Raw genomic sequence first — 27,560 nt, 5'->3', positions numbered from 1 at the left:
CGGGTAATATGGACTGGAGAAAAGTTGTTGAATACCTCTGGATGTAGTGAATTCTTGAAACGGTGTACTCTTGGTAGCCCATGTCTGGAGAATATTTTATTTAAAATGTCTATTGTCTGCTGAGCGGTTATAGACTTAGTTGGAACTATTTCAGGGCATTTGGAAAAGGCGTCGACCACAACCAACAAATAATATCCTTCAATTGGGCCAGAATAATCTACATGAATGCGCTCTCATGCGTTTTCAGGTGTAGGCCAAGGACTAAGCCCAGTTTCGTTGGCATTTTTACTGCTGAGTCACATTGGCCACACTGTTGTATAAAGGCTTTTATATCCTCATCAATTCCAGGTCAAAATACATAACTACGAGCAATAGATTTTGTTCGTTCAATTCCTGAATGTCCCTTGTGAAGATCTTTTAGGAGAAGTTTGCGATAAACTTTGGGAACAACTACACGTTCTCCTATCATGATACACCCATCAATGACACTAATTGCTTCTTTGCGTTTGAAATACGATCGAAGTTCTGGGTTAATATCACTGTTGTTTGGCCATCCGTTTTGGCAATATTCTATTATTGAACGTAAAGTCTGGTCCTTTTCTGATTGCTCTTATATCATCATGTGTGTTATTGAAATTTTTGTAAGATTATTAGCAAGTACTTGATTGACTTAATTTTCTAATTGTATTGAGGCAATGACAAATTCGTCTAAATCAGTGTTTTGCTTATTTATAAGCCGTGATAACACATCGGCGTACCCAAAGCTGCTGGTAGATTCAAAACTGATTTCGAAATCGTATGCTAATAGTTTGGTTGCCCATCTCTGAAGGCGATTGGCTTGATGTGCACTTATACCACTCTTTTTTCCAAAAATAGCTATGAGAGGTTTGTAGTCGTTTTTAATTTAAACTTCCTGCCAAAAATTATTTTAAGGAATTTTGTTGTTGCAAAAATATGAGCCAGTGCTTCTTTCTCTATTTGCCTGTATGATTTTTCCGCTGCCGTGATTGATTGCCCCGAGAAACGTCGGTTGGCTTCGGCATGTTGTATGTTGCTTCAGCTCGAACTGGGTTTGGTTTTAATCCATCTTTATTGATATTGTAGCCCAAGTAAACTATTTCGTGTGTTGAAAAGTTGCATTTTTCGAATTTCAATTTAAAGCCATATTCTAATTGTGGCGAATTTCCTCAATGAACTATTTATTGTGTTACATGTGAAAATACTTCTTGCTTCGGGACCAGAGTTGTATGATGGGTCGGAGTGTTTTTTATTAATTTTCCTTTTGAAGCGATAACCCTCTTTGTGTACCAGTTTATTGCATTCTTCACACTTATGATTTTTTATACATGCAAAGACGGGCATAGTGCATGCCGCCACAATACCAGCATGGTGAATTTGGTTTGCGGTTACTCTTATTTTTTTCCAGTTGTAAACGATGTACTTGATTTTCACCATGTGCATTTTCAATTAGAGCTGTATCAGTTTTTAGATTTATGATTCTTTGACATTCTCTTGATAGAATATCTAGCGTAATTACGTTTGCTTCACTATCCAATTTACTTAACAGTTTTGTACGCACTTCAAAATCTTCTGTTGACTTGAGCACCATTACAAACATCAGACACTTGAACTGATCTAGAGTAAGATCATTTAATTTAAACAAATTGAATTTTGGATTCCAAACAACTGTTTTAATTTTTCTATAGTCTCTTTAAAACTGAAGTTTCTAGGATGCTGTGGAAGAACATAATTTATATATTTGTTATGTACAATTATATTCATTTTCCGTAACAAGAGTCTGACTTTTGCAGCATCTAATTTGCTTTCATCTATTTCGAATAAATCTTAATATCTTGCATACCATGAGTCAAAAGTTAAGTTTGGCATCATAGCAAAATTCACTTATATTGGATGCAAGTGCTTCAAGAATAAATTCGTTCCCCTTCTCCATTTTAGGAGTTGTATCGGACGAAGTTGTTGGACAGTGTTTGGACAGTATTTCGGACATAAGTTGATGTAATGCCACACTATCCTGATGGCTTTGACGTTGTTGAGCTTGCATTTACTCCAGCAACCCTTTGATATTTTCATCCATTCTTCTTGCACTCTATACAATATTTTTATTGTGTTAAAAATGAGTATGTTCCTTTACACCTCGTCGCCAATATTGTGATTTCAATTCATGAAATATATTTCAACCTTTATTTTTCATAAATTCATGTACAATACAATTCACGTGGGTTGTTCTTAAGCTTAGTTTTCTTTTTATTATCTCCAGAGATTAAAATTACTAATATATTGGTAACCAAAATGCATATTTCTCTTATGCATACGAATGCAATAATAAAAAATAAATATATTTTATGAATATAATATATTTAATTGCTCGCATTCGAAATATTTTTAGTATTTTTGTTAAAAATATTTACCCATACAAGCTATTGCATATTGCAGCTTACAGACAAATATAAAATGTTTTTACAAGCAATATATTACGCAGCAACTCGCTAACATATTTATAATACATATATTTTATATTGCTTGTCTATAATATAAAAATATTTTCGTACACGTAGTATTCGAAGTCAACAATATTGAAGCCAAGCAAGCAGTAATATACTAATATGCAATGTACGCAAGCAGAGCATATATGTGCCGACGAAAACACGAAACAAAACGATAGTCGCGACTGTCGGGTTACTATATTTTTACTATCAAAGTTAAATATTATTTACTATAGGAAATGGCTTATGGTCTAAAATTTAACATTTAAATTTTATTTTAAAAATAATTGAAAAAGTTTAATGTATATTATGTATATTATTGGAAATATGTATGCATGAAATAACCAAATTTTAATTAAACATTTTTTGAATTGAATTATTGAATGTATATTAAATGAATGTATAATTTTTATGTGGAGTATTAAAATGTATGTATTTGTATTGATTGTAAAAGGTAATATAATTAGAAAAAAATTATATACATACTTAAAGGATGAGGATGCAAAAACTACAAACAAGTTTTTACATGTAATGACAATTTCATTTAGATATTAGACGTTATTAATTTGTAAAATCGTGTTGATCCTATCAGGAGAACAAAAAAAGGTGTAAATAAGTTACATTAAAAAGTGTATGCTTATGTATGTACATACACATATACATATGAATTTAAAACTATATTCAAATATATACATACATATGTATGTAGAAAATTGTTTTTTGCAGGATATATTTAAACATATTGTTTGAAACAAGATGATATGAAATAAATCAAAATATATTGACTTATAAAGCAAAAAACAAAAACTATGTAAACAGGTAGTAATGCATTCGCAGTGTCCATGAAATGATAAATTATGAGGGGACATAATTAAGAGGGGACATAAAAACATAAAATGTTGTTTTTGTAATTTTATATTGTGGAATGTTAAAATAACAAAAATGAGTGTTGTGACGAACCGTTGACTTAGTGGACCTGACACGCTGGTGGTCGCACGGCATTAGCTCGTCGGGTTTGGGATAGGTTCTTGTCCACTTAGTTCGTCAGCATTTAAAAGGTTTTCGTGCCATAAACAAAACATTTAACATTGGACAGTACACTAAGAGTTGTAATACCTAAAATATCTGAAGGACTTGCGACATGGTTTTATATCCATATGCTTTGGAAGTGGTGCTTTCAGTGAGGACTGGGTGAAATTGTCCTCGAAGGTTGCCCTCCCCTAGTATTGCATTATTCCAGCCATCCTTGGCTTCTGTTCACCTTCATCTTTTTCCCAAGAAGCCCCTAATACACACTTACTCCAAGCTAGGGATTCGTTACCTGACAATTTCGTTCACTACTCCATGTTATCAATTTAAAATTATTTAAATTTCAATAAAATATATAAACATACTCTTTATTAAATATGAGTATAAAAAAATTTAATCTAACAATAATTCTTTATACTGGTAACAATTTCGAATAAAAATTAATACATATAATAATAATTGTATCCACAATTAATAACAAAAATTATAGTAACAGATAAATATATTAATATTATAATATTTATGATATAAGTTTAATTTTTCAATTAGTTTTAGTTTTTATTTAACTTCTTTTCTTTTTGTTGTTTAATGTATTAAGATTTTTATTTAATATATATATTATTAGCTAAATTTAGTTTTCATTTAAGATGTTTAGTTCAATAAATCCTTAAACAATTGTTAATTGAGTATTTTTTTTTAAAATAACATTAATTTTATTTATTTTATTACGTTTTGTTTTATTATGTTTTATTTTATATTATTTTTGATTTTTAATCTATTAAGTTTTATTTTATTTTGATTCTTAATCTGTTAAGTTTTATTTTATTTTTAATTTTATTTTTATTTTATTTTACCATGGTTTTTATTTATTTAATTTATTCATTTATTTATTTATTTATTTATTTATTTAGATATTATCGGTAATCAAATATAATACAAAATTAAATATTATTTATTATATTATTTGTAAATTATTCTCTAATTAAGATGTTTTCTTAATTATGTTTTTGATTTACAAAAAAAATCTTAAAATGAAATGAAAACAAAATATTTACAACGTTATATTATACATCTATGACAAAAAAATCTTTTATACAAATTTTACAAATTTTAATTTACAATTATTAATTTTACAAATATTAAGTTCAAAAATTTCGTTACTTTTTTTTTTTTCTATGTACATGCATTAATATCTCTGTTCTCTTCTGTAAAATGAATACACGTTCACAATCTTTTCTTTTCTCAATTCAGAACGGACTTAGATTTTTCTACAGAGAAAAGATTTTAATGCATATACATAGGTAATTGTTTTATTTTATTAAGTATAAGATATACGTTATTTAATAATAATAATAATAGTTAAATAAAGTAGATTTGTATATTATTATTTTTTTACTTCCATAAATATTCACGTATATTAGTAATGAAGCATTTCTTAATTCGAAGGACAAATAATATATTTTAGTTATTATTTCCTAGTCATGTTAATTTAACAATAATAATTATAATTATTTTACAAATGTAAATATGGTTATTTACTTGAATAATGTCAATGTCGCATTAGTCAATTCGCTGGTTAGAGGCGATATTTTGTGGAAAGTTTTCATAGATTATATAACTAGTGGTCTAGTCAAGTTTTTAGTATAATGCCCTTTTTGTCTATATATATTGGCTTACCCAGACCTGAAAACGAAAATAACCCGCATAAACTCAATTTTGCACGTTTCAAGAAAATTAATAACTAACCCAATTTCAATATTTGGTCCATAGACCTTTATTAGAAATAACTTGATTTACGCGGTTTGGCATGTTTTCTACCAAATTTTCGATAACTTCTTTTGGAATTCGATTCCATTCCGCATTTACACGATCCCAAAGGTTGCCCAGGTTTGTTGGGGCTGCTTCGTACTGCCCGAGCCGTCTTTTCACGATTGACCAAAGATTTTCAATCGGATTAAGGTCGGGACTTTGTGCTGGCCATTCCATCAATTGAAAATTTTGTTTCCCAATCCATTCCTTTACAATTTTTGCTGTGTGCTTCGGATCACCATCTTGTTGGAAAACAATTTCTTTTTCGGGATAAGCACATTTGTCCATAAAATTGGGAAGATGGGTTTTTAGAATCTGTAGATAGTCCTCTTTTCGCATGATACCATCTACTAAATGCAAAGGGCCAACATGCCACCATGTAAAGCATCCCCAAACCATTATGTTTCCGCCGCCATGTTTAACAGTTTGCTTCACATGGTGTCTTTGAACACTTTCCCCGGGTCTACGCCAGCAGTATTGCTTTCCATCTGACTGAAAACGATTAAATTTGGACTCATCAGACCAGATAACACGTTTCCAATCATCAACGGTCCAATTTCTGTGCTCCCTTGCAAATTTCAAGCGCGCTTTAACATTTTTATCGGACAATGCAGGTTTGTTTTTTTTTAACAAATGAAGCATATCCGATGTTATGGAGCGCTCTTCTGGCAGTCCATTCGCTTACATTTTTGTTAATTGCCAGAGAAGCACCCTTTGGTGTTAGCAGCTTGTTCTTTCTCATTTCGGACAGCATTAGTCGAGCATCTGAGTCCGTTAATAATTTTTTGCGACCTTTGGCTTGCGATTTGGAAGTCACATTTCGTCTCTTTTGAGCTGCGATCACCGCCGATTGACTAATACCAAGCCTCTTGGAAATGGTACGTGAAGAACAGCCCTTCTCCGTCAGGCACACAACACTATTTTCAATTTCTTCAGATATTTTTCTCATTTTTATGCAAAAAATCAACAATTTATTTTAAATATGAAAGTAATTCACAAAATCTGCATTAATTCTCAAGAAACACGTTTTAAACTGATTTATGAACAAGAAGAATAGATAAGAACAAACATAACGGTAAATTGCAAGATTTCTGCTGATAAGAAAGAGAGTGGGAGAGCGAAAATAGGTGCAATTCATAAAACGTGCAAAATTGAGTTTATGTGGGTTATTTTCGTTTTTTCTTTCAAACTCTTTGAATAATTTTCATTTATTATTGTTTCTTTACTCCTATTTGTTACTAATAAAATAATAAAAATAATATTTTTTTTTTTTGATTTGCTTGTATGGTTTTGTTTTTGTGGATGACGAAAGTCAGTGTCGTGAACATGCACTCATTTCTGCACGCCACTGTATGTACTGTGTAAACAACTAATTTTCTTTTTGCAATAATGTTATTCATATCAAGCTGCAGTTATAATTTAATTCTGATCTTTTTCTATAAAGATAGAATTTAATACAATAGCGCTTTCGAGTTTATAATAAAACACCGAATTTTACACAAAACACTTCTTCATCATCTTGCATTCAATATTATAAATTATGTATTTGTCTTAAATTACTTAATTATTATATTGAAAGCAAGTTTCTGAAGCTAAATTATGTAAGATACAGTTTTATCATAATCGAATAATTATCTTTCCTAGTAATTTTCAACATTTCCTACACTTTTCTTACCTTGTATATGTTAAAACTTCTGTAATATTTGATGTAATGATTGTAGTTTAGATTAGATTCTATTGAAATTTTAGTTTACATTATTTTAAACTCTTTTCACGGTATTATATTTTCAAACACTTTATACTAATCACACACTGATATTAATTACTACCTTTCCTTTCGGAGTTCTTGTAATGTTTAAACTGTAAAGAATTTGTGTGTAGTCATTAAAGCGATCGTATGATGTTTCTTCATCGAGTCTCCATAATACTAACGTTACAAAACTACGTATATTTGTTGTTTTACGTTGGTATGTCAAGGTCACAGTAAGGTCATTCTCGGTGGTTTTCATAATTGGTCTTGTACTGTACGTTTATTGTGAATAGTCATTCATTGAATCTTACCACAGGACATATCTGCCCTCTGGTGTCACGGCGCGAATTTACATGTTTTTTTTTTTTCTTTTAGAACCATTGGCGAATAGGAATGTTCAAAACAAAAACAATTAAGAAAATTTAACAATTGTTTTTGTCAATAATTTATTGAAATAAAAGTGAAAGAAATATAAATAAAAAAATATAATAATTATTACACTTTTACAAGTGACCGTCACAGTGAGTATGTGTGTATTTATGTATGCATTCGTCATAAAAATCAAAAATCTTTTTTGGCTTTACTTGAATTGGAAGTGGAGAGAAGAGGAAAGAAATATCATTATTATTTAGTCTCTCTCATGTAAATTTAAAAGATTGACAATGGCATATGTAAATTTATTAACACCTATGTATATATATTTTTCTTCTGTCTTACTGACTGTAAGATAACTACAATATCATGCAGAGCTGTCCCGAAATTTTTTATTTGGCAACGTCTTTTAAATACTAACTACAAGCTAACTATAATGTAATGCAGAAGTTCCTCAAAATTATATGGAGAAAATTAATTGTATTTCAACATGTTTTCTCTTGTTTCTTTATTTATTTGTTAACTTTAGTAGACAGACTATAAACGAACAACAATGTAATGCAGAAATGTTCCAATATTTGGTATTTATAACGTAAACAACCGACTTTTAAAGACTATCTACAAGCTAACTATCATATAATGTGGGAGTACCCCAAAATTATATGGAGAGCATTTTGTTTCGACATGTTTTCTCATGTTTCTTTATTATTTGGAATTTTGTTTTATATTTTTGTCATTTTCTTCTAAATTCAGCTGATTGATACTGTAAATACATTAAGAGTTAACATTACACATAACATTTTAAAATTTATTTTAGATTTGGATCAATGGGAATCATGGAAACAACGAAGAAATCATTCATAATTTTATGGATACCGGTGTTATTATTAGTTCTTCTGCAGAAAAGTTATGGCTATTAATTTCAACAAATTAATATCATAACTTGTATTAAAGCGAAATTTAATTTAGACAACTAGTAGTTAAATATTAAATATATTTAGAGATGCCTTTAAGCTAATTTTTTAGTAACTAACTTTAAGCTAGTTGAAAAGTCATGCAGAGTCGGACAATTGACTACTGCGTAGGACATTGCCATGTTAAAATAGTCAGTTGGCTCTATTTAAAATAATCCAAGAATCAACCATAACTAGTTGATGAAAAAGTCGGCTTTTAATGCATTGAAAGCTGGCAGGGCTCATACATTTTTGTTATTTTAATCTTTCACAATGTAAAAATACAACAACAACATTTTATGTTTTTATGTCCCCTCTTAATTTTTGCCATTCTGTTGCAAATTTCTAAGATACCTACATATAATATATAGACACTACGAATGGATTACAAACTTATTGTTATTGTTTATTTTATATTTTTACATTCATATGTATGTATGTGCATACCTAAGCATACACTTTTTAATGTAACTTATTTACACCTTTTTTTGTTCTCCTGATACAATCAACACGAATTTACAAATTAATAACGTTTAATATCTAAATGAAATTGTCATTACATTTAAAAACTTGTTTGTAGTTTTTGGATCCTCATCCTTTAAGTATGTATATAATTTGTTTTCTAATTATATTACCTTTTACAATCAATACAAATACATACATTTTAATACTTCACATAAAAATTATACATTCATTTAATATATGTACAAACATTCAATAATTCAATTCAAAAATTTTTTAATTAAAATTTGGTTATTTCATGCATAATTTTTCCCATAGTATACATTTAACATTTATAGAAACATAGATACAAACGTTTTCAATTACTTTTAAAATAAAATTTGGTTATATCTTCCATACATTTTTCACATTTTATAACTTTTCAAGTCCAACATGAAATGTTAAATTTTAGACCATAAGTCATTTCCTATAGTAAATAATATTTAAGTTTGATAGTAAAAATATTGTAACATCACTGTCGCGACTATCGTTTTGTTCCGTGTTTTCGTAGGCACATATATGCTCTGCTTGCGTACATTTCGTATATTACTGCTTGCATGGCTTCAATATTGTTGACTTCGAATGCTATGTGTAGGAAAATATTTTTATATTATAGGCAAGCAATATGAAATATACAGTGTCTCTCATAAGTATTCGAATTTAGGTATAATATGAAAAGAAACCAAATTTAATAACATATTTTGTAGCAAAATTAATAATTTAATTTGTTCAACTGTCTAGACAGTCCTTAGCTTTGATATCACGCTTTTTAAAACTTAAAAAATTCACATTTACTTAAATTAATTTAGCTTTATTGAAAAAAAGTCCATAAAATTACTTCACAAAAGTATACGAATTTTTTATGTATTTCATATTTGACTATATTATACGAAACACAAAAATTAGAATCGAATGTTTTTTTGCTAAAAATTGTTTTAAGGGGTAACTATCAACCGAATGAATATATTTTTGGACCATTTGGCCCACAATTTTGGGGCATTTGTACCATCTTTTTATGTAATATTATTAAAATGGCGATTTTTGGCAATATTTGTAATTTTTTCTACTTTTTTCCAGAGATAAAACCAAAATTCGATATTTGGTTTTAATATACCCCTTGGGGTATCTAAAAATAATATTTTTTGTTACAAGAATCTGTATTTAAACGTTCCAAGTTATATTATTGGAATCATTCTTCTATCGCTAATTCAATTTATTGGAACTCAAGGGAAACTTGTCTTCTATATATTGTTTTAGATTTCAGCTGTTATACGTTTTAAGTTTTTAATATATTGTGGAAGTGTACAACTCCAAAGCATGCCTCGAAGAAACGCCATTCAATATAGTGGAATCATTCTTTTTATAACCAATGGCCTCTAGGCTGAATGTCACCATATCATTATGGTTTTACTCAAAAATATTGGTATCTGTTTAAATATTATCTACTATGATTAAAATAAACCCAAAATTTTGAACATACAGTGTTGTTGTAATGGGCAACATAATCATGAATGTTATGAGTAGTAATAACTAAAATATACTGTATAGAATGACGTTTTGTTAAGGCATGTTTTGGAGTTGTATACCGCTACGATGTCTTGAAAATTTAAAATATATTAGTGCTTATATCTACAATAATATATACTAGCCGACATTGTCGGAAAATATCGATCCTAGTGGTACGAATAGGGTCTTAAGATCCAGATAATTTAATTAGAAACAGAAGAACGATACCAAAAATATATCTTGGAATGTTTAAAAACAGATCCTTATAACAAAAATTATTATTTTTAGATACCTCAAGGAATCTATTAAATCCCAATATTAAATTTTGGTTTTATCTCTAGAAAAAAAGAAAAAAATGGCAAATATGGTCAAAAATCGTAATTTTAATGATATATGAAAATATGGTACAAATGCCCCAAAATTGTGGGCCAAATGGGCTAAAAATATATCCTTTCGGTTAATAGTAACCTCTTAAAACAATTTTGAGCAAAAATAACATTCAATTCTAATTGTTGTAAAATATGGTGAAACAAGAAATACTGGAAAAATTCGAATACTTTTGTGAAGTAATTTTATAGACTTTTTTTTAAAAAATTAAATTAATTTAGGTAAATGTGAATTTTTAAAGTTTTAAAAAGCGTGATATCAAAGCTAAGGACTGTCTCGACAATTTAACAAATAAATTTATTAATTTTACATACAAAATATATTATTAAATTTGTTTTATTTTTATATTATACCTGAATTCTAATACTTATGAGAGGCACTGTATGTATTATAAATATGTTAGCGAGTTGCAGCGTAATATATTGCTTGTAAAACATTTTATATTTGTCTGTAAGCTGCACTATGCAATAGCTTGTATGGGTAAATATTTTAGAAAAAATACTAAAAATATTTTGAACAGAGCCATATTTTAAATATGCATACTTTTAAATATGATGTAAATACATATTTATTGCAAAGTTAAAAATAAATATATAAAAGCATTTACTAATATTTAAACTCTGATTATCTCTTCTACTCTGTCTCATATTTTATGACCAAAGTTACCATATTGCTTATTATCTATATGTGCTGCCAACATTAATGGTGCTGACAGAGCATCCTCTCCTTCTGCCGACATGGAGCACTACAGTTTTCTGCGCAGGTATCACAGCACTTCTACTATGTGTCCAATTGTGCACCGTTTCGAAGATTGTTTAGATTCGTACAGACGCCATATTCTGAGTCAGAAGTAATCTCAAATTTATTGTTCGCATAAATACTAATGTAATAAATTCCTGCCGTGACCTTGCGATGTTCCAGAAATGATTTTAGAACCTTTAAGGTGTTTTTAGGGATTCCCCATTTGCAGTTTTCTGATTCTGTGGATACACCCCCTTCGCCAGAATTTCATTATATAGCTTGCAGAGATAGGATTTCAATACAGTTCGCGCCATTTTGATCATACAATACGTGATCTTGTCGCGTGCGGGAGTTGAGTTTCCATTATATCGTCGGGCTTAGTAATGTCGATTTCATTTGCCAAGACTGTTAGCTGATCATTCTTTTGTTGTAAGTTGTCAGTGTCCAGATTATTGTTAGATGCAACAATATCCGCAGCAAGTTGCGAATTCGAACTGACGTCCAAAATTCGGTGATTTTACGGGGATGCGTAATGATATCGTTATCGATGCAAATTGTAGTAAAAATTATCCCACGTACGTTCCTTGGCAATTTTGCACTCTAACTTGACGTGATGATTGACTGATTACGACATCCTCCAGGCGAGTTGACCCATACTTATCAAATTAGAAATGGTTGTGTTGAACCACACTATTTTATTAATTTGGCTTCCGACTTATTGAGATACTTTCGATAGCGACCTTATAATATGTTTGGTCTGAGCTGCATTTCTATTGAGGTTTGTTGATGTTACAAAAACTACCAGATTCATGTAGTCAGCGAAATCTTCCCAAATTCTCCCATTTGGCGAGTTGGTGTACGTGCCTCATAAGCTGTTCTGCGAATTAAGATCGCCCAACAAAATATGGTGAACGCATTCAGTTAGTCCAATTTTCCCTGCCATGGCACATAGGTCTAAAGATACGCAATTTATGGCCAAAACTCAAATCGCGCAATTACTTTTTCGGTACTGTATTGTTGAAGTAAACATTTTGAAATGGACCACGATAAAACAAAAGTAAAATATTTTTCATAAATTTAATAAAAAATATGTTTCTAAAATCTTGGTAAATTATTATTATTAAAAATAATATGATTTGAATTTGTTTATAGACCTTTATTAAGAATAAAACATAAATGGTGGAAGTGTTGAGAAAAATATAAAAAATTAAAATTAGACCAATATGTTGGGAAATATTTGCCACCAATTGGTTTTAATTTATCTCGCCCATTTAGTTAAAAATTCACGTTATTGAAAAAATATGCTCAGAATTTATTTTTTTAAGAAAAATATAGAATACCAATATTGTTAAGAAGTATTAATTTCTATAATATAATTTTCCGACCCTATAAAGTATATATTCTGGATCCTTATAGATAGCGGAGTCGATTAAGCCATGTCCGTCTGTCTGTTGAAATCAATTTTCTAAAGACTCCAGATATCTTCGAGATCCAAATTCGAGAAGTTTCCTATTGAAAATCAGCAAAATCGGTCCATAAATAACTGAGATATGGGTAAAAATCTGAGACTACCTCTGAAAATTTCCTCAACATGTGTATGTTATGTGTGACATGTGTGCAGAGATACAAGATAAATAAAAACTGTATTTTAAAACATACTTGGTGAAGGGTATATAAGATTCGGCATAGCCGAATATAGAAATCTGACTTGTTAAATACATATATTATTTTCTTCAGAATCTTTATTTCATAAATATTATTTTTTGGTTCCAATTATTATGGGCTCTTTAATTAAGAATAAAACAAAATGGTTAGAATCTTTATTTAATAAATATTATTTTTTGGTTCCAATTATTAAAGGCTCTTTAATTAAGAATAAAACAAAATGATTAGAATGGTTAGTGTTGAGAAAATAAATCTAAATTAGACCAATTTGCTGGGAAACATTTCCCATTAATTAATTTTAACAAAATCTGCCCGTTTGATTGCAAATGGGATGTTTTTAAAGCTTATTTTTTGATTAAAATTTTTTTCAAAAATACTTTTAATTGCTATAAGTATTATAGTAGTTATTATTGTAGAGGTTATATTTAAAAAATTGATGTTTGTTTAACTGATGATTAAAGTAACATTTTCGTGTATATAACATTTGTTGAGTCGAATTTTTTAAAGAGGCTGTTCTTGTTTAACATGTACCGTTTCCACAAAAGTTCAATAAACTAATTTTGTAGACGGATAACATCATTGCACTGATGTAAGTGTTACTAACTTTAAGTCATAATTAAAATGCCGTTCCCATTAGTGTGGTGTAGGGTGTATTTAGACTGCATTTGGGCTGCATTGAAATTAAAAATAATCGTTTATTTTAATAGTTAATTCAAGCATTTACGCAATTCATTTGGCCCAATATTGTTAAAATTGTGTTTTTGCCACAAAATTATTAAAAACATTAAAAAAAAAATCATTTTTTTTTTATATTATTTTCAAGTGTCAATATTGGTCCATCCCAGCAAACACAACAAGTTTAATTGAAATTTTGAATAATTTTAAATGAAAATCTTTCTTGCTTTAATTAACAGAATTTTAATAAAAATGTCTAACTAAAACCATTATTTCACAAAATATCGAAATGTAATATAAAACAAACATATTAAAACTTTTTCAACCATAAAGTTTGTGTTTGTTGGTCTATATATTTTTTAACTAATATATTCTCACGACTTGGGTTTTGTCATACTCAGATTCGCTTCTTTGCATAAATCATTCTATGCCCTTTGTCTTCTCCTCAAGCACTCTGTGGCACAGATGAAGATGACGTAGATCTCCGCCTAAAATGATTGAGGTATATTTTTCCATAGAGATTACCTTCTGGAAGTTAGGATTGCAAATGCCTGCTCCAGTATCACCATCTCTATGTTTGGACTCGTCAAGTAAACCATACTTGATCAGCACTTTGCTGCCACAATGTATGATCGGCGCATTTGTTTCTATCAGATATCACAACCTCGAAGGTAAGTTCAAAAACCAATGTTGGTGACCCACAAAAATGGACGCGGATATATGGGTCGTTTATGAATAGTTTGAATATACTTATATGCCCTTCCAAGTCACCTGTTCTGTTCCACTCTTTTCCACCAGACTAAGGCAACATAAATCAGAATGGGCTTTATTATGATATTGAAACCCCTTAAACCCCATGTATTACCGAAGAGTCTTTGACAGACATTCAATACCCTAAAGGCTTTCCAATTTAGGGTTTTGTCAAGAATGATTCCTAAGTATTTTACTTCCTCAGAGAACTTAATAATAGACCCGCTAAGAGTAGGCTCAATAATCTGCGTCATGTAAATGGTACAAGGATAGTTTTTATAGTTTTTATCCTCACAACATTTGGCTGTAATATTTATTGCCTGCTGCATCCTTTCCGATATCGTTACATCGATATCGTCGAAACCTGTGATAGATATGACAAGGTCGTCGGCATAACCATAAGTTCGGAAACCTAAGTCATTAAGTTTTTTGAGTAGATTACCATTGTACATAATAATGGCGATAAAACGCCACCTTGGGGACATCCTCTAGTGGCACATATGGTTCTCGATTTTCCACAAAGGTCAAACTTAATGACTCTTGATATTTGCATTTCCAGAGTCCAGTTTCTAATAACCTTTGGAATGCATTTTTCATTTAATGCATGGTCAATCGCATATGACGTGTTGTCGAATGCTCCTTGTATGTCTATAAAAGCACATAGGGCTAATTATTTGGAGCCCAGAGCCTCCTAAATTCTCGTCGTGACATGATGGATAGCAGACACCGTCGACTTGCCGGGTTGGTAAGCAAATTGAAGCCGGTGAATCGGGTTCTTTGAAAGTTATGTTTCCCTAATGTAATTGTCGAGTAGTTTTTCCATTGTTTTTAGGAAAAATGAGCTTAGACTTATTGTTATATAGGATTTTGGCAACTGTTCAGATTTGCCGCCAACCTTTGGTATAAAGACCACTTTAACTCCACGCCAAGAGTTAGACACATAAGCTGTCAAGAGACTCGATTTGAATAATCTTGACAGTTGTACCACTATGACGTCTCCACCTTGTTGATGGCAGATGGCAGGGCAAAATGCCATCAGGACCAGGTGATTTATATGGGCTATATATCGAAATAGCCCACGAGCTCTATTTATATTGGTCAACCAAGGTAACCACGATGATGATTGCTGATCGAGAACCAGGAAAGTTGGTGTCCAAGAGAAGTTTGCAAGTACGATTCAGTGTACGTTCCATCAGCACGTTTTAACGTACAGAGACCATTTTTATGGTTTCGCGATAAGGCTCGTTGAAGCCTTATGGCTTTAGGAAACTTGTCAATGTTGTCGCAATATTGGCGCCACGATGTCCTTTTTATCTCCTGATTTCGTTATTGAAGTCACTGAATGCCACTTTATATGTGGACCAGTCACTTGTCCGTTTTGATCTGTTAAACAAACTTCTTGATATTCTCTTCAGTTTTTTTAGTTTGTTATTCCACCAGGCTATATCCCTTTTTGGCTTTCTAAAGTTTTACTTACAGCTGATTATGTAGGCATTTTAATATTTGTGCAAAGCTCATTGGACTCAAAGTCTATCTCCTTTATATACGACTATTATGCTCTTGGAGTTATTATTGAATTTATCCAGAGTAAATCGGTACATGACCAAATTTGTGTTTCTTGGATTTCGATATTGTTGTACACCTCCTTTGTGTCTATCAATGTCAAATAATATGTATTTATGATCTGACAGAGATATTTCATTTGAGATGTGCCAGTTATGTATAGCAAAAGAAAGATTGTTAATAGATAATGAGAGATTTAAGACCTCCTGTGTTCAATATGTTAATATTATTACTACATATATATTCAATTAAATTCTCACCACGTTTGTTGGTTTTTGTACTTCCCCAGATTTCATGGTGGACATTTACATCACAGCCTATTATCCACCCAAGGTAGCGCTTTTGGCAATAGGTAACCAGTTTAGACACCTCAGGCGTAGGGGCCGCATCGACATCATCTTGTAAGTACTCTGGGCCACTCTGGGCTTTATTGTACTTTGATAATATATCAGATTAGGTCTCTAATGGCTGGTTGGGACATTTTAATATCTGTCAAGCCGATTCGCCGTTTTTCTGCCACGATTAGAGCCCTTGAGAGCTGCTTCTTCGGCAAAGTCGTAGTGACCTTTTTTAGACCTTCTGTTGGTGTTGAGATAAAGCTTTTTCGCTGAAGGAGTTGTAACCTTCATCGGGCTAACTGTTTTCGCAGAGGACACTGGAATTATTGCCTTTTTCTTTCAGTTTGGAGGCAGATGTTGGGTCAATTGCAAAGGTAATTTCTAGGATGTTACCTTTACTGACTCGGTTTAGTACCTTCCAATATTCAACTGACAAGTATTCTGTCCTTCTATTAGGGAAAGCATCCAGGATGTTTCTGGCTTTTCCGGGAAATATCCCACATATATTTCAGCCCTAGGAACTTCATCTTCGGACAGGACTTGAAGTAGGGCTCCAGTCCAAGGTTTCAGCAACGGGACTTAGTCGAGTCTGTGCCCTTACAGTTGAATACTAACCAGCCGGGCTTAAATGAGCATACTGCAAATTTTGTTTTTAAAGATCCATTTTTTAGCTTCACAATCTTATTCAGGACTGCCGTCTGAATCACCCTGAATTTTTCGTCAGACCACATTTCCGTTGGGAATTTGAGTGGAATGATACCAAGACGGATAATTTCTGCAACATCTCTATACGATGGTTGAGAGTGCGGTGGTGACTTGCTTGCGGTTACATTCGCAGTTTTAGCTTCATGAACCCCAGTTGCGGCGGAACTCGCTACCTTTTTCAGAGGATTGGGCTTTTCTGGAGTTGATCCACCAGATCTGCCTCTTTTCCTGGGTGTTTTAAAGTCACGCAGTACATCCCGAACTTCCTTCATCGTTTTTTTACGTGCCTCCTCGATGCCCATGCCGTGCTCGATATAGGCATATAGACGCCTGCGCGCTGCGCCACTAGGTGCCTTTAGTTTTTCGGCATCCAGTTTAGCGGCGATGGAGGATTGCGTATTAGAACAGATTCCAGTAACGCATCCTCTTCGTCTGTTGGGATGTGTGCCTCAGTAGAGTTAGGATATGAGTCCCCCAATATCTCTAGTCTGGCCGGGATCAAAAAAATAGGTTACAGTCTACTGCCTGGCTTAGTCCTTGCAAAGATTGAAAAGAGGTCAGACCAGAGCACAGCATAATCAAGTACTATGGGTAGCCAGTTGCCGCAGTACTATGTCCTGGCTGGCAGTTGGTTGAGGTTCCTTCAGGATCCACGTAGTGGCTGTGGTTTAAACCCAAATTCGCGGGGAGAGTAAGTGGCGCACAGTGGTATAGAAAAAAAAAGGGGGAAATAATTCGGTAATTTCTAAACGGATAATCCGATTTTAATGAAATTTGGTATGCACAAAGAGGAGGTGTTGTCGAGTTTAGGTTTTGAATTTGGACCTTATAGGCCAACCAGGGCCCCGGCGGGGGGTCCTCAAATTAGGACACCTCGGCTATGTTAAATTTTTAAAACGATCCTATTTCTTCATATGAGTTCCGATTCGTATATAGAATCTCCTCATCGAGCACTATAACAAATGTCGTCATAGCAGTAAATTATCTCTTATAGTTTAGGAGATATTCGCATTTGAAAAATAAAATTTTTACCGTCCTTACTTTAGTCATTCCCGATTTCGGATCCCGATTTTCGGATCCAAATATTCCCGATTTTATTCAGATTTTGAGAAGATTAAAATTTTTCAAATTGCAATATAAATTTTATTTATGAATATTTTTTAATGATTTGTAGATTGGTAGATTTTTTAACTCAAAATCCAAAATTAAATTAAAAATTTCGAATTTTCTTATTAGAAATCCCGGAATTCCCAAAAATGGAATTTTTTGTTTTTTTGCCTATTATATCCATACCAGAAGCGGGATTATCGAAACCCGTTACAAAATGATTAAGAACATATTGGGTCATATAAAACAGGTAACTATAATTTGATATCGACTATGCGATTTGAGAATTTTTGCTCAAAATTGAATTTTCCATAAAAATAGAGTTTTTTTGGATGGACCTGGTCCACTCGGTATCAAAAATTTTTAGGTCTTATTTCATTTATCGTATTTTATGTAAAGTCAGCTTTCCAAAAAGTATAAATTCTATATACATCTTCTTAGAAATTTTTTAGATAACTTAAAAAGAAAAAGATACTTATTTCCCAAAAAAAATGGCAAAAAATTGCCTTTTTTTAATTTTTTAAATTAAAATGCCTTTTTTTTAAATCGGAACTCAAATGAAGAAATAGGATCGTTTTAAAAATGTAACATAGCCGATATGTTAACTTGTTGTTAAACGAATAAAAAAATTGGCGAAAATCGGGAATATTTGGACCCGCTATTATCAAAAAACTAAAGTAAGGACGGTAAAAATTTTAAAATTTAAATTTTCAAATGCGAATATCCTAAACTATAAGAGATAATTTACTGCCATTTTTTATAGTGCTCGATGAGAAGATTCTATATACGAAATTTTTTTTAAATCGGAACTCAAATGAAGAAATAGGATCGTTTTAAAAATTTAACATAGCCGAGGTGTCCTAAATTGAGGACCTCGCCGGGCCCCTGGTTGGCCTATAAGGTCCAACCTAAACTCGACAACACCTCCTCTTTGTGCATACCAAATTTCATTAAAATCGGATTAACCGTTTAGAAGTTACCGAATTATTTCCCTCTTTTTTTTCCTATACCACTGTGTGGCTGTTAAAAGACTGATGTAAAGTAAAGTCAATATTTCGGGATAAGTTCGGTGCTGTTGCCGAAACAACAGATACCCCACAGAGGAGTGACTGTGGGACTAAGCGTTGGAAATGAGTTGGTACTAATTGTATATGGTACGGGATGAATGTGAGGTACGGCGGACCTTACCCCACCCGTCTACCTATAATGAGTGTGTCGTATGTTTTTCTCTTATGGTGTCGTATGAATGAGACGTCTACTGGGTTGAATGATGATGGATGAAAGGTATCATATACATATGATACCATTGAATTTTCCTTCCTTGTCCAGATATGTTCAGATAATTACCACAGTGTGTCCCTGTGAGTAAGAACAATGTCTTCGGCTTATTGATGGATCGTACTTCGGTCCACCGGTTACGTCTCTAGGTGCTGTTGCCGAATCAGGTCGATAGGGACATGACCTTATTCGATTTCTTTGTTTTTTGAAATTTTAAGATCCATATAAAAAGAGAATATTAATGGTGAAATAAAAAAACATCTGCAACAGAGCCCCTTTTTGCATCTGCAAAAAGATACAACCGGACAGAACCCTGGTCCGGAGGCCACCGTAGTCCGGAGGTCCGGAGATACCTCGTGCAGGATGTGACTCTTCGCCACGCATGGTTGGTGATTGGAAATATGAAGAGGCTATGTCATTACCAACTGGTTAGCTATATTACGCATTCTTACCCCTGTAGCACTCGCTTCTACATCCCCATTACTACATACGTATTTATCTATTTTCCGTCACCGTCAAGCAAGTTCATTGTTTTCCTATATTTGTGTTGTAGGAGTTGTTTCACAGTTCGTGAAGCTAGAACTACAGTAGACTGTCCATACCTAAACCTGTATTTATATAATCGATAATCATATCCTTGCTTTTTTGCGGTTGATAAAGAGCAGGTTCACACAGGGAAACTTGTTTTTGAAAACATTTACTTTTGTGTCTGAGTGAAAGAAATATGAATCATCTCTTTCTTTCATACACAAAATCAAAAATTTACCTGTGGTAACTGGCACAAAGAAAGTTGATTTTTTCGGGTGCGAGTTGTAGAGTTCTTTGGAGTTGTACTTCTAGTTGGAGAAATAATTTCAGTGTTGTAAAGTGTTAAATGTGAGCTTTTAGTCTCAGCGATAGAAACTGAGTTAATACTTGCGCGTAAGTTTTAACATTATTGGATTTTCTTAGAACAGGTTTAAGGGTGTTTATCGTATGATTATTATTATAAATTTCCCATGCTTCGCCAATTGTCCATCTTCTAGATATTGGACAATTTGGGGCACAATATTTTCGGGCATTTTACAAATTCCACATTCTTTCGACTTACGACAGCGTTTTTTGGTATGACCCAGCTTTCGGCAGTTTCGGCATTTTATCGGGTTTGGAATATATTCCTCCGGGGACTGTCTCCCAACCAAGTTTCAGTATATCAGGACGGTAGATTTGATCAAAAAAATAAAAATAATTTGAAAAAATAAAAATAATTTAAGAATTTAAATAAAATCAATTTAATTTAGATAAATAATATAAAACTAAAAGAAATTCGCGAATTTTGATATTTAAATTGTGTTAAGTTGATATGCATGCAATTTTGAAAAAGTTTCATGTATTCGCATGACAACGCAGATTTTATGAAAAATATGATTCTATGAATGTATATAAGAATGTTTGTATGTAATCTTTCCTTTTTCAGACTTTTGTTATTTTATTTACTTTCGTGAAATATAATGTTTAAAATTCTTTAAAATGTAATTTTGATAACAAAAGAGCGTATAGAAAAAAAGTTGGAAAAGGCGATTTTACTATCGTTGTTTTTGGAAATTATGATAGCGAAAACGAATTTCATGGAAAATCGATATTATAAGGAAAGCTAAAATTTAGTCCGTAAATGCTATCGTTTCTGATACGAAAACGATATTAGATTGTAAGTAGAACATAGTAAAGCACGCAACACTGGTTACTTCGCTTTTATATAATCCCTTTGAAAATTATTTGTAAGTACAACTTTCAATTTTTATAGCCACTGCAAATTTTAAAATGTTTTTGTTATCCAAACGGTGAGATGAGTAAAAATAAAAACCATTTTATACGAATCCGTCTAAAATACATATACATATATTTTTAAACTAAAATTAGGTTAATAAATAAAATATAATTTCAGGTTAAATAATAAAAGACAAAGGGAGCGCTACAAGGAACGTATTTATTTAAATGCAAAGAAAAGTAAAATTGAACCAATTATCGTATCCACAACATTAAATGAAGGAAAAAATACAATTGAAATATCTAGAGAAAAAAAATGTGAGACAATACATATTGAAGATGTTGTAAGCATTGATGATGACGAACCAGACTTGGCTAATAGCACAAATAATAAAGACATTATGGGAGCAAATAATGTATTACCAAAAAGTTCATCTTTAAGTACATTTCAATATAATAAAGTTGTGAATATTCAACCGGTAAAGCAAAGTAAAAATCCTGACGAAAAAAGTGTAACTACAGAGGAGAAAAGTCATGAGCACATGGGGGAAAGTAGACCGCCAATTGAAAAGGTACCTAGTAATTTTTGTTTTTGGTATAAAAATACATACATTCGATTTTAATTTAAAATTTTTTAAATTATACTGTTTCCACTGGATTGAAATCTATTAGGTTTCAAGGTGTCTGCACTCAGCTTATTCCTTTTTAATATTCGAATTTTCGTACAAATCCCGTCATTTTATTTTAATATAACGACAGTTATGTTATTTTCTTTAAATATAGACATTAAAAATACAAAATTACAGTTTTAAACATTTATTAGTAGTTATACCCTACACCACTATAGTGGGTTTGTGCTGATGTTTGTAACATACAAACATATTGGTCCAATACCCACCTTAAAGTATACCGATCGATTCAGAATCATTTTTTTAATCAATTAAGACATGTCCGTCCATCTGTCCGGCTGGCTGGCTGGCTGTCCATGTAAACCTTATGCGCAAGGTACAGGCAATTTTCAATATAACTTGATGAAATTTGGACCAAGCAGGTTTTTTGGCAGGGAAGCCTATTGAAAATGGTTGAAATCGGTCCATTATTTCAACCAGTCCCCATAAGGAGTGAGATCGAAAAATTCTTAACACACGTTTTTCATTACATTTTTCAACCAAAGTATTATTTGATTTTTTTTTTGATCAAGTTACCTTTGAAAAACATGTCAGTTATTATGTGTAATGTCAATTATATTAATTTTTTTGTTAATCTGATTAAAATGAGTGACCAGAAAAAAGTGCGTACTAAAATTATTAAATATTTTCAACTAAACCCAACTTGGTCTTACAAAAAGTTGGCCAAGCATACAAAGGTCTGCCGTCAAACTGTTTCCAATGTTAGTAAACATTACCGGGAGAACTTGTCAGTTGATAGAAAGCCTGGTTCAGGTAGAAGGAATGGTCCACATGATGTTTCTAAAGCCAAAAAAATAGAACGCATTTTCAAAAGAGCTCCCAACATATCCGGTAGGAAAGCAGCTCGGTTAGCTCAGTGCTCGGACTATTTGGTACGAAAAGTTAAAGCTAATGCAGATTTAAAAACATACAAGGCTCAAAAAGTTCCTCACAGGAACGCTGCTAAAAATTTAGAGGCCAAAAACAGAGCACGGAAATTGAAGTCAAGTTTTATAAAGAAATATTCTTGCTGCATAATGGATGACGAAACGTATGTTCTGGCAGATTTTTCGCAACTTCCAGGTCAAAAGTTTTATGTTGCTGATGCTCGAGGGAATGTTGAAGAAAAGTTTAGGACCCAAAAGCAGACAAAATTTCCCAGAAAGTTCTTGGTATGGCAAGCAATATGCAGATGCGGCAAAAGAAGCCAATCATTTGTTACAACGGGCTCTATAAATACCGAAATTTACATCAAGGAATGTTTACAAAAAAGGCTGCTTCCATTCATAAGACTTCATAATGTGTCCACTTATTTTTGGCCTGACTTGGCATTATGTCACTATGGTAAACAAGCCCTTGAGTGGTACAAGAACAATAATGTGATATTTGTACCAAGAGAGGCAAATCCTCCAAACTGCCCGGAGCTAAGGCCAGTGGAGAGATATTGGGCTCTTGTTAAAAGAGAATTGAAGAGTAGAAAAAAGGTGTCCAAAAGTGTGGTAGATTTTAAACGGAGATGGACTACATGTTCGAGCAAAGTGACAGAAAGCACTATAAAAACGTTAATGGAAGGGTTTCCGAAAAGGGTTCAAAATTTCATCACTAGTGATTAAAACTATAAAAATATTTCTTTTTTGTAAATTGTAATAATAATTTGAATCAAATAAAAAAAAAATAAAGCTGTAAGTTTAGTGGTTTCTTTTTTATAAACATATATGTATGTTAAGAATTTTTCGATCTCACTCCTTACAACCGTACCTGCCGATTTGAACTTTTTATGCCATAATTACGTCAAATATTGTATTATCTCTATAAAAATTGGCACAAATAAGTTTTATATAAGTATAAATGACAGATTTTCGTAAGGATCGGCCTTTATTTGACCCTAGCCCACATACAAACCCCCCTTCAAAAAATGTCTTAAACGTCTAAAATTGACTTGTAACCATTTGAATCGCAATGAAACTCAACAAAACTAACTGTTATTTAAAAATATATCCTTTTTCCAAATTTACCGAGGATCGGCCCATATTTGACCTATATAAAGCCTCATTTAGAAATTTTAGTTTTTTTTTATCAATAAATTGCTTAAATATTTTGGAATTATGATAATATTCGACATAAAAGTTTCTTTATAAAAAATAAAAATTTTTAAAATATACTCATGGTGTAGGGTATTATATGGTCGGCCATGCCCGAAATTTTCATTCATAATTTTTGTTTTTAAAATTAATATAAAGTAAACGTAGACAAATTTTTCATACAAAATGAAACTGAAGCTTAAGTATGTTCAACTTTTTCACAGAACTTGAGTTATATTTTTGTATCAAAAATGAAGGGAAAGTATAATAATAAAGAAATTATGAGCAAGAAAGGGAAAGATAAAAAACCAAATTGTTGCTAGCATTGTGAATTTTACTTAAGCTATCTACACACTACGAGAGAAGTCGTTAGATCTTTATTTTATACTGCCAAAACAAAATAAAATGAGAATTGGTATGATCAAAAAAATCAAATTGAAAATATTTTTTGTTTTTACATTATCAGATTTGAAATAAAATTAAACTTCAATATGAAAAAATTCAAAGAAAAAACGTAAATTTTTATTTTGTTTCTGTTTTTATTTGAAATTTGTTTCTATATTTCTAAATAAAAATAAAACGAAAAAATCCAATAATTTTGAAAATTTTCCGAAATTATACGATTTTCAATTTTCTATCCGTATTTTGAGTAAGCTTTATTACATTTTGTATTTACACTATATTTTTTTAACTTTATTTGAAAATTTACGGAATATTATGCTGTGTAGCCAGCATTAATAGTTTAAATTTGTTTATAAAATGCTACTAATTATAAAATAACATTTTATTTTGTTTTTATTTCAAAATAAAAAGTCACTTTTTCGATGAAAGGATTAACTATTGTTAACAGCTAAAACTATACAATAATCTAGTGGGGGGTTCTACATCAACTATGTGATGTTGAAATTGGGATGACTTCTCCGATGACATCCCAGGGAGGAACTGTCAACTGATCAACATGACGTTATGTTCTTTGACTGGGAGGACCTTCGTTTCCTCGTGCAGGTGATGTTCCCGAGGTAATTTGTAGGCAGCCGAGGAGAGAGCGGAAGATGGCGATGTTGTTGTCGAGCATGGGGCGTTGTTGTAAGCAGCATGGGGCGACGAAATTTTCCGACCACTATCGATGGTGGTTAAGTCCGAAGCAGTTCCTGAGATAACACCAGCCCAAACGAGAGTCGCACCTTAATTGGATGGACATATGGTGCAGTCGGTTCTGGCAAGCTGTGCAGAACCATGGTCCGGGATTTTATTCAATTCCCGCACGGACCAAAAGGATGCGGAGCAGCAATTCCGTGATATGTTGCTTCGCAGAAGAAAATTGTATTGTTGTTGCTGGGGTTAACAGCCCTTGGCCGAATAATTCGGGTCATTCCGTTACGTAGAACTGGCTGTCGGGGAATGCATGGATAGCCTAGACACAACGCAGTGTTGTATAAACAAATCAAATCTAGTAGTTTTAAATCAAATCTAGTATATTAAGGGCGGGGTTTTCAGATGGAGTTAATTTACATTCATTCTTTAAACATAGTTTAATCTATGTTTTGTGTTTTTGAGTAATCAGTAACGTTACTTATAATTTTAGTTTAACTGAGTGTTATTGGTCTAATAATCTAAGTTATAAGTGAAAAAAACACGATCAACAAACAATAAAATGATGAATTTTAAAGAAGAAAATCTTAATTTTTTATGTAAATAGTAATTTTCTGATTTGTTCTATCAATTTTTTATAGTTTTAAACGTTTATTTTTTTCTTCTAAAATTTTTCATATTAAAAATATATTATTTGTAAAAATAGTTGTTTATGTTTTAAGTGAAAAGTTGACAATACTAACAAAGTTAACTGATTTTAAATCCATAACTGGAAAATACAAACCAAAATTTTTCCGAGTAACTGATTAGTATGAAACCCACCCTAAGTAGATTTGGATTTGTCAAAATGATTGGCAAATCTACATGATTTCAACTAGTTTTCCACACTAAATTTTCTAAAAAAGCCTCAGTGGAAACACCTTTAATTATTAACGCCCATATTCATAAATGTCTAATAAAGTTATTGATGGTTTATTGTAGGAATTTTCTATAGAAAATGTGCATAATAAACCTAAAATAAGCGATTAATATTTTTATTAAGGTTCACTCAGCTGAACCTTATATGAGTAGTGGTGGAAGAAAATAGTATAAGTTAAAAATTTTGTTCAAAAATTTATTTACACCAAAAATTAGCAGAATTTCATGATTTATATCTCAATTTATATATATTTTACCCGTTATATGGATTGTATATTACTTATAAGCTTTTATTTTATATGTTTTTTTTTATTATCTGAAAAATCGAATATAACATTGGACTGTGGCCCATAGTTCTTTCGTAGCCATATTAAACTTCTGACCATATAGTAGTATATAGGCGAAACTAATTGTCAAGGAACTAAGTCCCCTATCAAAGACCTAACTGGTGAGAATGTATTAGTAGAAGCACAAAAATAAACACAGTTGTTCAAAAGGTACTAAATAAAAATGTATTTTTTTTTGACGTTATTCTTTGTGTGTTATTAATGAAATTTTATATGGCAGTGTATAAAAATATTAGTTATTATTTTTTTTGAAAAGATATTTTATCTCAAAACATATTATAAACACGTTATTTTGTTATTTTTTTGTTGAATAAAAAAAGTATGTAAAATAAATTTACAGCTTTTCATTTTTAAATTTTAATTAAAATAAAATGCTAAAGAATAAAAAATATTTTTTTTTTCGTTTGTAAAATATAAATTATTTTCGGGGTTTTAAATAAATGAAAAGTTTAAGTGATAAGAAAAACTAATAAGTGGTAATATCCCCGCAATTTTGCGAAGAAAATTTGATGTTTAGTGAGTGCGTTTAGTTCTCACAAGTTTGTTTTATTCTCTCAGAGCTCGTCTGTGTGAAGGGGTTGAAAACCCCTTCAGTTTCGCCTATATGTACTACTATATGCTTCTGACGTTTAAGCGATTTATTATTTTATATGCTACCGTATTTACTTTATAAATCCGAGTTTTTTGTTTACTTTTTAATTTTTTGTTCAATTTAAAAATATAAAATGGAAAATATTTTTCAAACTAAATTAAAATATTAATCAACATAAAATAACAGAAAATAACAAAAATGTTAAAAGGTCCTTATGTACGGACCAAGTTTGCTTGTAAGTATTGCGGGCGATTCTTTCTTAAAAACATAATTTCATTACTTCATCTTGTGTCCAATTGCAGAAGTTTCTTATGAGTGATATTTTCTGCTGATATTTTGTTTTAGTGCCAACGTATTATGTATGTGTCCGGTAATATTGCGGTATGCGCTGTTAAACATGTCCAAGTAAGAAAATTATATGAATCTTCGAACGGCAGTAACGTTCTAAAAAAGATGTCTTCCTGTGCAAGAGGTGTTTTTTTG

General features: G+C 31.5%; 1 protein-coding gene across 2 annotated transcripts in view; it reads left to right on the top strand.

The window, feature by feature from the left end:
- The window catches only part of LOC111687888, a 112,060-nt gene that overhangs the window by 33,035 nt on the left and 51,465 nt on the right, over nucleotides 1-27,560 (top strand). Inside the window, exon 2 of one of the 2 annotated variants that reach the window (XM_046953253.1) lies at nucleotides 21,558-21,858. In XM_046953253.1, coding sequence (XP_046809209.1) covers nucleotides 21,558-21,858 — 301 coding nt within the window. Of the gene's footprint in view, nucleotides 1-21,557; nucleotides 21,952-27,560 lie in introns of both variants that reach the window. The other variant, XM_046953252.1, reaches the window with a different exon arrangement.

This window comes from Lucilia cuprina, chromosome 5 (assembly GCF_022045245.1).
Source record: "Lucilia cuprina isolate Lc7/37 chromosome 5, ASM2204524v1, whole genome shotgun sequence".
In the NCBI taxonomy this organism is placed as follows: domain Eukaryota; kingdom Metazoa; phylum Arthropoda; class Insecta; order Diptera; family Calliphoridae; genus Lucilia; species Lucilia cuprina.
This window is presented reverse-complemented; position numbering and strand designations above follow the sequence as displayed.